This window comes from Hemitrygon akajei, chromosome 31 (genome assembly GCF_048418815.1).
Source record: "Hemitrygon akajei chromosome 31, sHemAka1.3, whole genome shotgun sequence".
Classification (NCBI taxonomy): domain Eukaryota; kingdom Metazoa; phylum Chordata; class Chondrichthyes; order Myliobatiformes; family Dasyatidae; genus Hemitrygon; species Hemitrygon akajei.
The window spans coordinates 12,328,457-12,341,818 of NC_133154.1; the positions used below are offsets into that span (position 1 = coordinate 12,328,457).

Here is a 13,362-nt window from a genome sequence, read left to right on the forward strand (position 1 = left end):
GATAGTCGATCTCCCAGCACTGATGCACGTCAACACCATATGAAAGGGGGGGGGGGGGGGGAGAGATCACCAGCATATTTTAAACCAGGGTGTTTCAGCAGGCTGCATTGCAAAAATTCACTTTTATAACCAAAGGGGATAACTTCACTCAACCTCACTTGCCCCATCATTGAAATGTGCCCACATCCTACAGACTTACTTGCAAGAACTCTTCATCTCATGTTCTCGATATTTATTGCTTATTTATTTATTTTTTGATTTTTGCACAGTTTGTTGTCTTTTGCACACTGAATGCTAAAGTTGGTGCGATCTTTCATTGATCCTATTATGGATTTATTGAGTATGCCCGCAAGAAAATTAATCTCAGTGCTGTGGATGGTGACATATATGTACTTCCATAATAATTTTACTTAGAACTTTGATCTGATTTGGTTACAGAAAATGATATCCTCCTGGCTGAACGACGAAAGAAAATCCTAACTCTCACCGTCAGACCCCTGCAGAGGTACACACGGCAGGAGAGGGCAGAGTCGATGATGGCCATTGTAGGCAAACACTGCTGACCTCCACAAAATCAAGTAAAATCCAAGTTTACAACTTCAAGAGCCAACGAGACAGAACAGGAGGTGAGAACATATAATGAAGTGTGCTGCAGCTTTGTAGAACTGAAGTTCTCCATCGTAATGTTCCAAGTTACTTTATTTTTAACTGAAGCATCATATACAACAGATACATCTCGCGCCAGACAAAAATGAGCAACTGTTTGTAAATAACTGCCCTCCTGTTCAGCTTGGTGCGTCAGAACAATGACGATGGCTGTCACATAGTTCCCTCTCCTACCATACCATTTCATCTCTTCTCCCATCCTCCTCAACTCTCCTCTCTCTGTCTCCTTCCCACCTCTCCCCCAACGTTCCTGCCCGACTCACCTGCTAACCTCATCAGCCAGGACTCGCACTTTTCTCTCCTCACCCAGAACCCCCACCTTCCGCAGAGACCTCCTGTCGTCAACCAAGCCCCACCCCACCCCCAGCAACTGATCCTCAATATGCGTTAGTTCCTCCGGAAAACCTCTGCTAAGCCCTCCACTCAGGGAACACTCTGCATCCCCTTTCCTCACAGAACCTTCCTCCAGCTCTATCTTTCCTGGTTTCCCACCAAACACTCTCCACCCTGAACACTCATGTCCCCATCTCCTCCTCTACTAAATTCCCTTCATTCCCATGTCCTCACCCCTCCTTATCAATCACACACACACACGCACGCGCGCGCCCGCGGTATACTTCCTTCCCCCGTCTCTCTCCACCACCTTTGTGTGACAGCTCTCCGCACATTGCGCTCTGGGCTCCGTCCCGGAGGCTCAGCTCAGTTCAGCTGGTGAGTGGGCTGCAAAGGCCGACAGTCTCATCCATCACCTGGACCTCAAACATTTCTACCTGCGAAGGCAGATCGCCAGCCAAGTCCAGCTTCAGCTGCTTGTCTCGCAGCCGCTGGCCTCGTGCCCTCAGGATGGAGGAAATGCGGGCCCTCAGGCGGCTCTCCCGCTTCCTGCTCGCACGCAGATCCTTATTGACCTTCTCAAAGGCCTCCTTCAGGGCCTCCGCTCTCTTCTTCCAGACCAGCGGGCAGCCCACAGTGTAACTGTGCTCGGCAGAAACGTGAGCCGCTGGATTCGGGGACGCGCTGGGGATGCGTGCCATATACAAATCAATGGGAATGGGAGTCCTGACATTGTGTGGCTCTTCCTGGCAGCTGTCCGACACTTCAGTCATCACATCGGGCTGAGTCAATGAGACGTCCTTGGAGGCTTCCTCAGTGCTTGCACTGTTGCTGAACTCCACTGGTTTTGCCTCCGTATCCACCAGATATATTACCGTGGGCGCCGAGGACTCCAGCTCAGCCTGGCTCGAGTAAAGCGGGACCTCGGTTAGCAACACTTTGTCCGGGCAGACGCTTCCATTCACGGTCTCCTGAGGAACGGAGTAATCCAGAACGTAGGCAGGAGCATCCTGGGAAATGCAGAAGCTCGTCTCCAGGCTGGGACTGGGATTCCCGAGATCCACGTCAGGTAAGGCAACTTCGTTAGTGAGGCTGGGAGAGAGACAGGAGATGGGGTTTAATACAAGGGAAGCTTCACGGTGATATATCAGTACCAACTTGCTCCCTTCCTGACACACAGACATGTCTCATCTATGCCCTTTCTCTGATACACTCTTACAGCATGAATTCATTGATATTCATCCAAAATGTTATCAGAGAAAACCCCAAATTCTGCCTCAAGTGACATCTATACTCAAACCACAATAGATACCATATGTAATATCATAACTGATCCAGTGGCAGTACAGTCATCGTTATACAGCAAGGAAAACAGGCCCTTCAGCCCATGCTGATCCATGCTGACCAAGATTCCCATCTAAGCTAACTGCATTTGCCCAAATTAGGCCCACATCTCTCGAAACCTTTCCTATCCACATACCTGTCCAACGTGTTAATGTTCTTGCCTCAACCACTTCCTCTGGCAGCTGATTCCGCACACTGACCACCATCTAGGTGAAAAGGTTGCCCCTCAGGCTCATATCAAGTCTCTCCCATCTTACTTTAAGCCTACAAACTGTCATTCTTGATCTCCCCACCTTGGGAATTTATTTTTTTGACCTGTCCGTTACACCACTGTCATTAAGAGCAGCAATGAAGTTCATTTACCTCTGTCTATACAAGATTCTTCATTGCTGTTTCTGAAACAATTTCTTTTGAGCAGTCAGAGTTGTTAGTCCTCAGCTGAACCCCCGATCCTGGAGGACCGGTGGACCACTCTCAGTCTGGCCTCTACCCTTTAACCTGTTTGACATGGGTGACCCTACCAAGAGCCAAAGTAAAAGGCCCTGACGCCAACCAAGATAGCCCTCTAGGTCATTGAGGCACACAAGCCTCCAAACCCTACGACAAGGTTGCTGTCTTCTTGGAGGACCCTGGGAAAGAGCGTGCATTAACCCTACCTATGCCCCTCATGTCTCTATACACCTCTACAAGATCACCCCTTGTTTTCCTGTGCTCCAATGAATAAAGTCCCAGTCTGCTCAATCTCTCCACAACTCAGTCACTTGAGTCCTGGCAACATCCTCACAAGTTTCCTCTGCAGTTTTTTCAGCTTAATGACATCTTTCCTGTAGCACAGGGATTTCCAACCTGGGGTCCACAGACCCCTTGGTACGTGTCCATGGCATAAAAAGGATTGAGAAACCCTGCTCTGATAGAATGACCAAAGCTGGACAATGTTCCAAATGTGGCCTCCCCAATGTGTTGTACAACTCAAACTTAACATCCCAACTACTACACTCAATACCCTGACCAATGCCAGTGTGCCAAATGCCTTTTCCACCACTCTCTCCACCTGCAACACCACTTTCAGGGAACTTTTATATTTAGTTGTACAGTGAAGACTGTGCAGTCTCTATATTGACAACACCAACTTTCTAGTTGCTGCTACTCAGCCACAAGAGACAGCAGGGAAGAACAGGACTCTGATTTCTGGTCAACAATCTGGTGTTGAGGCATTAGCCACTCACCATTCACTGGTAGCCACTGGTTCTGCTGCCTTTTCTCTGCTCGCTCTGGGCAATGCCACTTTTCCCCGGGGACCGGGTTGGAACAGTGTGGGGACAGCATCATCTCTCAGCCGGTGATAACCACTGCAAAACAGAAGGTAAACCATGAAACTCCAAAATGGAATGACACAGGTAAAGTCATAATGCAATGGCATTGTCCTGCTGTAAGGAACATGACTGAAAACAGAATGATTATCAGAATCAGGCTTACTACTGCTGACATGTGTTTTGTGGCAAGAATACACTAGAAGACATAAAAATTACTACAAGGTTCAAGACTGTTTCATGTCATTCCAGCACCCAGGGCGTGCCCTCTTCCCACTGTTAGCATCAGGAAGGAGGTACAGAAGCCTGAAGGCACACACTCAGCGATTCAGGAACAGCTTCTTCCCCTCTGCCATCCGATTTCTGAACGGACATTGAACCCATGGACAATATCTCATTTAAATAAATATCTGTTTTTGCACTATTTTTAACCTATTTAATATATGTATATATTTACTGTACTCTATTTACCTTTTTTTCAATATTATCATGTATTGCATATGCCGCAAAGTTAACAAATTTCACGACACATGCCGGTGATAATAAACCTGATTCTGATTCATTTCCAGTACATAAGTGTAAAAGAGAACAAAATAATTGTTGTTCTGATGCAGCGTATAAAAACACACTAAGATAAAGAATACAATAATAAAAAATACAATAAATATATGTTAGCTTATATTCATGGATTGATTATATGTATGTAAAGTTTTGCTAGGAACAGGAGTGTCTGTACATAAGGGAACTCTGATAAAGTACGGTATGTTGATGGGAATGTGGAGGCGTGGGTTAGTGGGTGGAGGTGTTGTCCAGCTTTACAGCTTGGGGAAAGTAGCTGATTTTGAGTCTAGTGGTCCTGGCTACGTCCTACGAGGATGCTACATAGCCTCATCCCGGTGGGAGTGAGACAAACAGTCCATTAACAGGGTGGCTGGGATCTTCCATGATGTCACTGGCCTCTTCCCGGCATGTATGTCCTTGATGGCAAGTAGGCTGATGACAGTGTTGCGGTGGGCAGTTTTGACTATCTGCCACAGCGCAGTTTCTGCACGATGCAGTAATGCAGCTTGTTATGAAGCTCTCTACTGTTCACCTTTAGGAGGTCATGAATATTGACGTGCACAGTTCAGCCACCTTCCTCGGAAAGTAGAGGAGTTGTTGAGCGTGCTCAATTGTGTATGATTTGTCCTAGGACTATGAGAGGTTGTGTGAGATGTGCACTGCCTGGAGTTTGAAACTGCTCAGTTTCCACTGCTGTGCCTCTAATGTTCAAAGTAAGTTTATTATCAGAGTACATGTGTCACCTGAGATTTGTTTTCTTGCGGGCATACTCAGTAAATTCAAGAAACATAATAGAATCCATGAAAGATCACAGCTAACAGGATGGACGAATAACCAATATGCAAAAGAAAAGAGAAATATAATAATAAATAAACATTAAATATCAAGAACATGAGATGAAAAGTCCTTGGAAGTGAGCCCGCTGGTTGTGAGAACAGTTCAGTGACGGGGTGAGTGAAATTAAGTGACATTATTTCCTGTTTCAAGAGCCTGATGGTTGAAGGATAATAACTGTTTCTGAGCAACACGTATAACACGCTGGAGGAACTCAGCAGGGGCAGCATCAGTGGAAATGAGTAGTCAACGTTTCCGGCTAAGACCCTTTGTGAGGATTCACGAAGGGTCTCGGCCCGAAACGCTGACTGTTTGTTTCCACGGATGCTGCCTGACCTGCTGAATTTCTCCAGCGTGTTGTACGTGTTGCTTTGACCACAGCATCTGCAGTGCACTTTGTGTTAACTGTTTCTGAACCTGGTGGTGTGAGTCCTGAGGCTCTTGTACCTTCTTCCTGAATGGCCGGGGTAGTGGGGGTGTCCTTGATAAAGGATGTTGCTTTCTTGCAACAGCTCTTCATGTAGATGTGCTCAATGGAGGGGAGGGTTTTACCTGTGATATTCCGGGCTATATTCGCAACCTTTCATAGGATTTTCCAGTCAAGGGCATTGCTGTTTCAATACAAGGCTGCAATGCAACCAGTCAATATACTCTCAGAGTATTAGGTGTCATGCCGAATCTTCGCTAACTTCTAAGGAAGTAGAGATGCTGCTATGCTTTCTTTGTAATTGTACTTACATGCTGGGCCCAGGACATAAAGAGGGTGTGGGTGGTGTGTTCTCCAGTCGATAACCATCTCCTTTGTCTTTTTGACATTGTGGAAGAGGCAATTTGACTGCCACCAGGCGTCAAGCTCTTCCACCTCCTCTCAGTAGGTCGTTTCATCGTTGTTGGTGATGAGCCCCACCACTGTCATATCATTAGTGAACCTGCCAATGTGATTACCCGGCTGTTTGGCCACACAGTCATGTATGAGCAGGATGTACAGCAACAGGCTCAGCACATAGCCCGGAGGGACACAGTAAAAGTAAGAACTAAATAATAAGTAAAATAGTGCAAAAATAGTGAGGTAGTATTCATGGACCATTCAAAAATTTGATGGCGGAGGGAAAGAAGCTACTCCTTAAATGTTGAGTGTGTGTCTTCAGGCTCTTGTACCTCCTCCCTGATGGCAGTGATGAGAGGAATGCATGTCCCAGATGATGAGATAACTGAAAATCAAAAGGAAGATTTGCAAGAGGCCAAGGATTCTGAAGGGCCAGGCTTGGAAGTCAGACATCAAAAACCAAGTAGGAGAGGTCAGTGGAGAGAATTGGGAGTGAAGGAGAAAATAGAAATGGGGACAACTTCATTCCAGTACAGATGGGAAGAGGCAGGAGGAGCCAAAGATAGGCCAGGGAGAAAATCAGGCCAGCGTAGCTAAAGCGGGCTTCCTCTTTATCTGTGGAAGGAACAGAGTGTGCCTCCAGATCTGATAGTACCATCGGTGATAAGAGGCAGACGGTGGGAACTAACACCGTACTGAAAGCTTGTAATTACCAACAAAATTCGAAAACTGGGCCAAGGTCTTGCAAGAGTGGGGCAAGGTGGAATGAAGTGCTCTTCTTTATAAAGTGGGCAAAACATACTACAGAGAAGAACAAAAAAAAATGGAGCAACACACACAGAACGCTGGAGGAGCTCAGCAGGTCAGGCAGCCTCTGTGGAAAAGAGTAAACCGTGCACATTTCGGGCCGAAACCCTCAATCAGGACTGGAAAGGAAGAGGAAAGGAGTCAGGCTAAGAAGGTGGAGGGAGGGGAGGAGGAAGTACAAGGTGGCAGGTGAAACTGGAGGGGAGAGGGAGTGAAGTAAAGAGCTGGGGTTGATTAGTGAAAGAGATAAAAGGTTGGAAGAGAGGGAATCTGATAGGAGAGGGTAAAAGACCATGGAAGAAAGGGAAGGGGGAGGGGCACCAGAGGGAGACAATGGGCAGGTAAGGAGATGAGGTGAGAGAGGGAAATGGGAATGGTGAAGGAGAAAGGGGCGTAATTACTGGAGGTTTGAGAACTCAATATTCATGCCAACAGGTTGGAAACTACCCAGGCAGAATTTAAGGAGCTGCTCCTCCAAAATGAGGAGCAAAAAAAAAATCGCTATCAGAAAAACGTAATGTGTCAATCTGCATCCACAGAGACAGTCGGGACCCTGCATTGGGACTAAGAGGGAAAAGGAAAGTCTGCTGGTATATAGCATGACGGGGTGGGGCTGGGATGGAGGCTGGGAGGTGATTGGTGGAACCAGATGGGGAAGGGATGAAGGACAGGTGGACCCATGTGGGTGGGGGGGGGAAGGGGGAGGGGAGGCTGGGCATTTAGACAAAGGCTGGTAGGTGCAACCTGAAGGGGAAGTGGGAAGGGGAGTGTGTGTGGAGGTACAGTGAGGGTAGGAGAACCTCAAATTGGAATATTTAATGTTCATACCAATGGGTTATAAGCTAGCAAATTGGAATACGAGATGTTCTTCTGGTCTGTGTTCAGCTTCTCCACAGTAATGGCGAAGGCAGAGGTGTGGGAATGGGAAGGAGTGTTTAAAGTGACTTGTGACTGGAGGCTGCCATCTCAAACTTGCATACACTATCATTCTTTAAACAAATTTCAGGTAACACACGCACCCACTGATCTTCTCCTACATCTGGTTTTCTTCTCCTTTTGTTCACTTTTCCCACCCTCACTACCTTTTTAACACTGATGCACCAGTGTCCCTCTCATTACTCACACAGCCTCGCCCTAAACCTCGACTTACACCTTTTGGCTCGACAGATGCTGCCTGACCTGCTGAATTCTTCCCGTGGTCTGTTTTTCTTCCAGATTGTAGCATCGGCACTTTCTTTTACTACACACATGCATGTGACTAAACTGCTACTGCCATTTGCAATGCACTCAATGATTACAAACCATTGGCTGTGGGAAATTGCAAAGACAAGCAGGTGTAACCATTGTGGCCAGTGAAATAGCAGTGAAATAGCAGCAACACTTTCAGCTCTCAGCACGCCACTGGAGTACACCAGGAGCAGTGTGATGCAGTGTCCAAGCCGGGGTCGGCGCTGCCCCAGTGTTAGCTCAGCAGAAGACAAACCATGCAAAAGACACAAGATGCTGGGGGAGCTCAGCAGGCTAGGCAGTGCCTATGAAAAAGAGTAAGCAATCGACATTTCAGACCAAGGCCCTTCGTCTGGACTGGTAAAAAAAGATGAGGAGTCAGACTAAGAAATTGGAGGGGGGAAGAGGAGGATGAAACCACGAGGGGTGAAGTAAAGATCTGGGAAGTTGATTGGTGAAAGAGATAAAAGGTTGGAAGAGAGGCAATCTGATAGGAGGGGGTAAAAAACCATGGAAGAAAGGGGAGGAACACCGGAGGGAGGTGATGGGCAGGTAAGGAGATAATGTGAAAGGGGGGGGGGAATGGGAAATAGTGAAGGGTGGGGGGGGGGGTCATTAACAGAAGCTTGAGAAATCGATATTCATGCCATCAAGTTAGAGGCTACCCAGATGGAATACAAGATGTTGATCCTCCAACCTGAGCATGGTTTCATCGTGGCAGCAGAGGAGGCCACGGGCTGACCGCGGGAGTACAAGGAAGGTTCACCAGATTGATTCCTGGGATGGCAGGACTTTCATATGAAGAAAGACTGGATCGACTAGGCTTATACTCACTGGAATTTAGAAGATTGAGGGGGGATCTTATTGAAACGTATAAAATTCTAAAGGGATTGGACAGGCTAGATGCAGGAAGATTGTTCCCGATGTTGGGGAAGTCCAGAACGAGGGGTCACAGTTTAAGGATAAAGGGGAAGCCTTTTAGGACCGAGATGAGGAACAACTTCTTCACACAGAGAGTGGTGAATCTGTGGAATTCTCTGCCACAGGAAACAGTTGAGGCCAGTTCATTGGCTATATTTAAGAGGAAGTTAGATATGGCCCTTGTGGCTAAAGGGATCAGGGGGTATGGAGAGAAAGCAGGTACAGGGTTCTGAGTTGGATGATCAGCCATGATCGTACTGAATGGCGGTGCAGGCTCGAAGGGCTGAATGGCCTACTCCTGCACCTATTTTCTATGTTTCTATATTGCAATGGGAATGGGAAGTGGAATTAAAAATGTGTGGCCGCTAAGAGATCCCGCTTCTTCTGGTGGACAGCGTAGGTGCTTAGTGAAGTGGTCTCTCAATCTGCACTGGGTCTTCCCAATGCACTGGCATTGCCACGCTGGCAGCACTGGACACAGTAGACGACCCCAACAGGCTCACAGGTCGCCTCACCTGGTAGGACTGTTTGGGGCACTGAATGGTGGCGAGGGAGGAGGTGTAGGGGCAGGTGTTCCACTTGCAAGGAAAAGAGCCAGGAGCGAGATCAGTGGGGAGGGACGAATGGACAAGGAAGTCACATGGGGAGCGATCCCCGCGAAAAGCAGAAAGTGGGGGTAGGGAGGGAAAGATGTGCTGGGTAGAGGGATCCCGCTGGAGATGGCAGAAGTTATGGAAAATTATGTGCTAGATGCAGAGGCAGGTGGGATAGCGGGGAGGATGGGGTTAGGGCAGACGTATGTGAAATGGAAGAGATGTGGTTGCGGGCAGCATTAATTCTTCATTTAGAACCACAGAACAATAGAACATTACAGCACAGAAACGGGCATAGATAGAGCGAATGCAAGCAGGCTTTTTCCACTGAGGCTAAGGGAGAAAAAACCAGAGGACATGGGTTAAGGGTGAAGGGGGAAAAGTTTAAAGGGAACATTAGTGGGGGCTTCTTCACACAGAGAGTGGTGGGAGTGTGGAATGAGCTGCCAGATGAAGTGGTAAATGCGGGCTCACTTTTAACATTTAAGGAAAAACTTGGACTATTTCTTTGAAGGAGGAGGACATCTCCTTAGTTCTGGAATTAAAAATCTCATCCTGAGAGCAGATGTGGCAGAGATTGAGGAATTGAGAGAAGGGGATGACATTTTTTTTTTACAAGTAACAGGGAGGGAAGAGGTATAGTCCAGGTAGCTGTGAGAGTCTGTGGGTTTATAATAGACATCGGTGGATAAGCTGTCTCCAGAGATAGAGACAGAGAGATCGAGAAAGGGGAGGGAGGTGTCGGAAATGGATCAGGTAAATTTGAGGACAGGGTGGAAGTTGCAGGCAAAGTTGATAAAGTCAACGAGTTCTGCATGGGTGCAGGAAGCAGCCCCAATGCAGATGTCAATGTAGTGTAGGAAAAGTTGGGGAGCAATACTGTTGTAGGCTTAGAACACAGATTGTTCCACATAGCCAACAAACAGGTAGGCATTGCTGGGACCCATGCGAGTGCCCATGTTTGAAGGAACATGTTTACCCTTTTGTTTGAAGGAAGTAGGAGGATCCGAAGGAGAAATTATTTAGAATGAGGACAAGCTCCATTAAGCAGAGGGGAGTGGGGATGAAGGGAACTGGTTGGGTCTGGTGTCCAGAAAGAAATGGGAGAACCTTGAGCCTTCCTGGTGGGAGATGGTGAAAATACGACGATCGGAGCCAGGGAACTTGAAATCACTGAAAAGATCAGGATCGTGTGAAGTGTCATGGATTTAGGTAGGAAGGGTCTGAACTGGAGGGATAAAACTGAGTCGAGGTATGCAGATGTAAGTTCAGTGGGGCAGGAACAAGCAGAATCAATGGATCTACCTGGACAGGCGGGTTTGTGGAGCTTGGGTAGGAGGGAGAAACCTGGGAGGTGTGGCGTGGGGGAACTATGAGGTTGGTGGCAGTGGATGGGAGATCCCCAGAGTTAATAGTCAGTGATGGTGTGGGAGACAATGGCCTGGTGCTCCTTAGTGGGGTCCTGTTTGAGGGGTAAGAAAGAGGAGGTGTCTGACAGTTGTCACTGGGCATCAGCAAGATAGAAGAGTGGAGACAATCTGTAGTGTGTTCAGCTGCAGACTGCTGCAACATTCATGAACTCCGGGTCTTGGAATATTTTTTTCTGCATGACTGTATTTTACTGATATCTTGTATGTGCTATGTGCGCTGTGTGCTGTTGGTAATGTGTTTTGCACCTTGGCTCCAAAGTAACACCGCTTCGCTTGGCTGTATTCATGAATATTTGTTCAGAGGGGCGGAGCTAAGGATGATGGCACCTAACAGCAACTCCTTTGCTTGCATCAGCTCTATTTCTAGCTTTAGTATCTCTTTTTTTTCTTTTCAGGGTTCTTTTGAAGACCTTGACCTGGAGTCACATGCTGATTTAGGTTCTTTGCAGAAATCTGACCCACTCACAGGGCCTCACGACCGGCCGGTTTTCGATATGCCGAGGATGCGGCCTGGAAGACTAGCGTGCTTTCAGGGTGCCGGATTTCCGGGGCTCTGGAGACGGGCGGATTCGAGGCCAGTGCCACCGTCTGATGTGTCGTGGGAGAACACGGAAGATCGAAGGCAGTGAGCTGGCTGCTGGCTGTGTGCTCAGAGACCTGCGATCTTTAGGCACAGAGCTTGGAAAAAGCAACACAACTGACTTTTAACATCGTTAATCAGTGAGTTGTTTTGTTATTTCTCCCCTCTTGCTGTGAGACGGGGATACCTCCTTTTCCCTTATGTGAGTGAGAGTGAGAGAGTGAGTGAGAGTGAGAGTGAGAGAGAGAGCGAGCCTGTGGTATGTCAAATTACTGGGTGAACAAGTAGTCCTTGGGGTACTGTAAGTCTGTGTCTTTATTGATGCTTTGTTGCACGCTTGAGTGCTTGATGGGGAGCGCCTATGCTTTTTTGCTGGTGGGGGAGGGGGATCGTTGCTTGCTGCTGCTTACGCGTGGGAGGGGGGAGCTGGGGAGGCTTTGGGGTTCTAACTTAACTGTCATTCATTCTTTGGGGCACTCCTCTGTTTTTGTGGATGTTTGTGAAAAAAAAAGAATTTCAGGATGTATATTATAAACATTTCTCTGACATCAAATGTACCTACTGAATATTCCTTTAAGGTTGAATGAAGGTTGACATTGAATGCATATGAGGGTCAGACACCTGAGCCGGTTGGGGAGAGAAGGGGGACTAGTTTACAGAGGATAAAGAAATGTTCAATATTTAGTTCTATTTGCACATTACCTCAATCCGACAAGTTCAAAGCATTGTCTTTCAAAGTGTTTTGAACAGAAATAGACAAACTGTGAGGATGGCTTCCAGGGAACAGTCCCATCCGGGTTCTTACGACAACAGTTCAATAACCAGATCTCACGCTGACTTTTTCCCTTCTTTGGCAACCTGCATAGATCAGAACAATTGAAAAACGATATGGCAACGTGTCAAAGGTTGCAGGTATGCTCAGGATGGTGGGAAGGGCAAGGTGTGCAGGAGGAGCAGAGGTGTCTTGGTGCAGCTGTACTGACCTGTGAAAGGTGATGCCATTAATTCTTGAATCCTTTGTGTCCCTGGATCGGCAGCCCTCGGCAGAGCAGTGACGAGGCATAGCAGGCAGGTTGGGTGTAGCCTGAGACAGATCAAGTAAGATTTTAGTAATGTTTTGATCCACATTCCTCCCAGTTCTAAATACTGGACGTTAAAACAGGACAAAGAAACAAGGGAGGGAATTGTGATGAGACGGAGCACTCAAGGAAGGGAAACAATGACAGTGGGCAAGGTGAAGAGGGGTGGCTGAAGAGGATGGGGCAAGGAGAGGGAGGAAAAGAGAGGGGGAGGAGGGGTCTGGGAGGTTGGGGAGGGTGACCAAATGATCAAAGGGAGAGGGGAAGAGCCAGATAGCTGAGGTTTGGGTGGTAACAGTGGGGCAGTTCATGGGGGGGGGGGGGCTGGCAGAGGTTTTGGAAGGGAATGGGTGGCAGGGAGAGAATGGGTTTGGATGGGGAGCAAGGAGAAAGGGTGTAGAAGGAGGCTGGAAGGGTGACTGAGGATGTGGGGGAGGGGTTGCCAGGACGATTTCGTCTTCCCGTGCCCCCTACCCTTCTGTGACTTTTGCTCCTCCTCCGTCTCTACCCACCCCCGTCTTCCAAATCCCTTCTCCATTCTCCCGTGCCTCCTGGTCCCTCAGGCAGCTTCCCCTCCCTTATGTAAACCTGCCTACACTCCCCACGTCCTATCACCACTGTCACCTTCTGCAGATCCTACCCGCAAATCCCTGCCCTTCCCTCCGCTTCTCATCCCCTCCCTCCCTCCCTGCGCGCTTTCTGCCTCACTCTGTCCAGTCCGACCTCACAAAAATGGCGGCCACGTTCAATCCGAATGACGTCATCGACAAATGACGTGCCCTCTACCTCGACCCCAGCGCGCACCTCCGACCAGCTGGCGGCATGTGCGGCTGAGTTGAGGGAGGGGCGCA

At 48.0% G+C, this 13,362-nt stretch overlaps 1 protein-coding gene across 3 annotated transcripts; it reads right to left on the minus strand.

The window, feature by feature from the left end:
• Nucleotides 1-681: 681 nt before the first annotated feature.
• thap7 (THAP domain containing 7) lies at nucleotides 682-13,348 on the minus strand. 3 transcript variants are annotated; one of them, XM_073033713.1, is made up of 5 exons: nucleotides 13,235-13,348; nucleotides 12,416-12,516; nucleotides 12,135-12,290; nucleotides 3,570-3,692; nucleotides 682-2,091 (listed from the first exon to the last, which is right to left on the minus strand). In XM_073033713.1, exons 2-5 carry the CDS (start codon nucleotides 12,493-12,495, stop codon nucleotides 1,371-1,373), a joined length of 1,080 nt encoding a protein of 359 aa, XP_072889814.1. In that variant the 5' UTR covers nucleotides 12,496-12,516; nucleotides 13,235-13,348; the 3' UTR covers nucleotides 682-1,370. The 3 variants fall into 3 exon arrangements, with proteins under 3 accessions (XP_072889814.1, XP_072889813.1, XP_072889815.1); XM_073033712.1 differs by having other exon boundaries at nucleotides 13,220-13,238; XM_073033714.1 differs by lacking the exon at nucleotides 13,235-13,348 and adding an exon at nucleotides 12,986-13,145.
• Between the last annotated feature and the right edge of the window lie 14 nt (nucleotides 13,349-13,362).

Excerpts from the sequence above, each read along its gene's own strand:
- thap7 (XM_073033713.1), bottom strand. The coding sequence starts at position 12,495 with ATGCCTCGTCACTGCTCTGCCGAGGGCTGCCGATCCAGGGACACAAAG. Across the intron at positions 12,291-12,415 it reads AATGGCATCACCTTTCACAG|GTTGCCAAAGAAGGGAAAAA; the intron begins GTCAGTACAGCT and ends TGATCTATGCAG. Across the intron at positions 3,693-12,134 it reads TTTGAACTTGTCGGATTGAG|TGGTTATCACCGGCTGAGAG; the intron begins GTAATGTGCAAA and ends TCTGTTTTGCAG.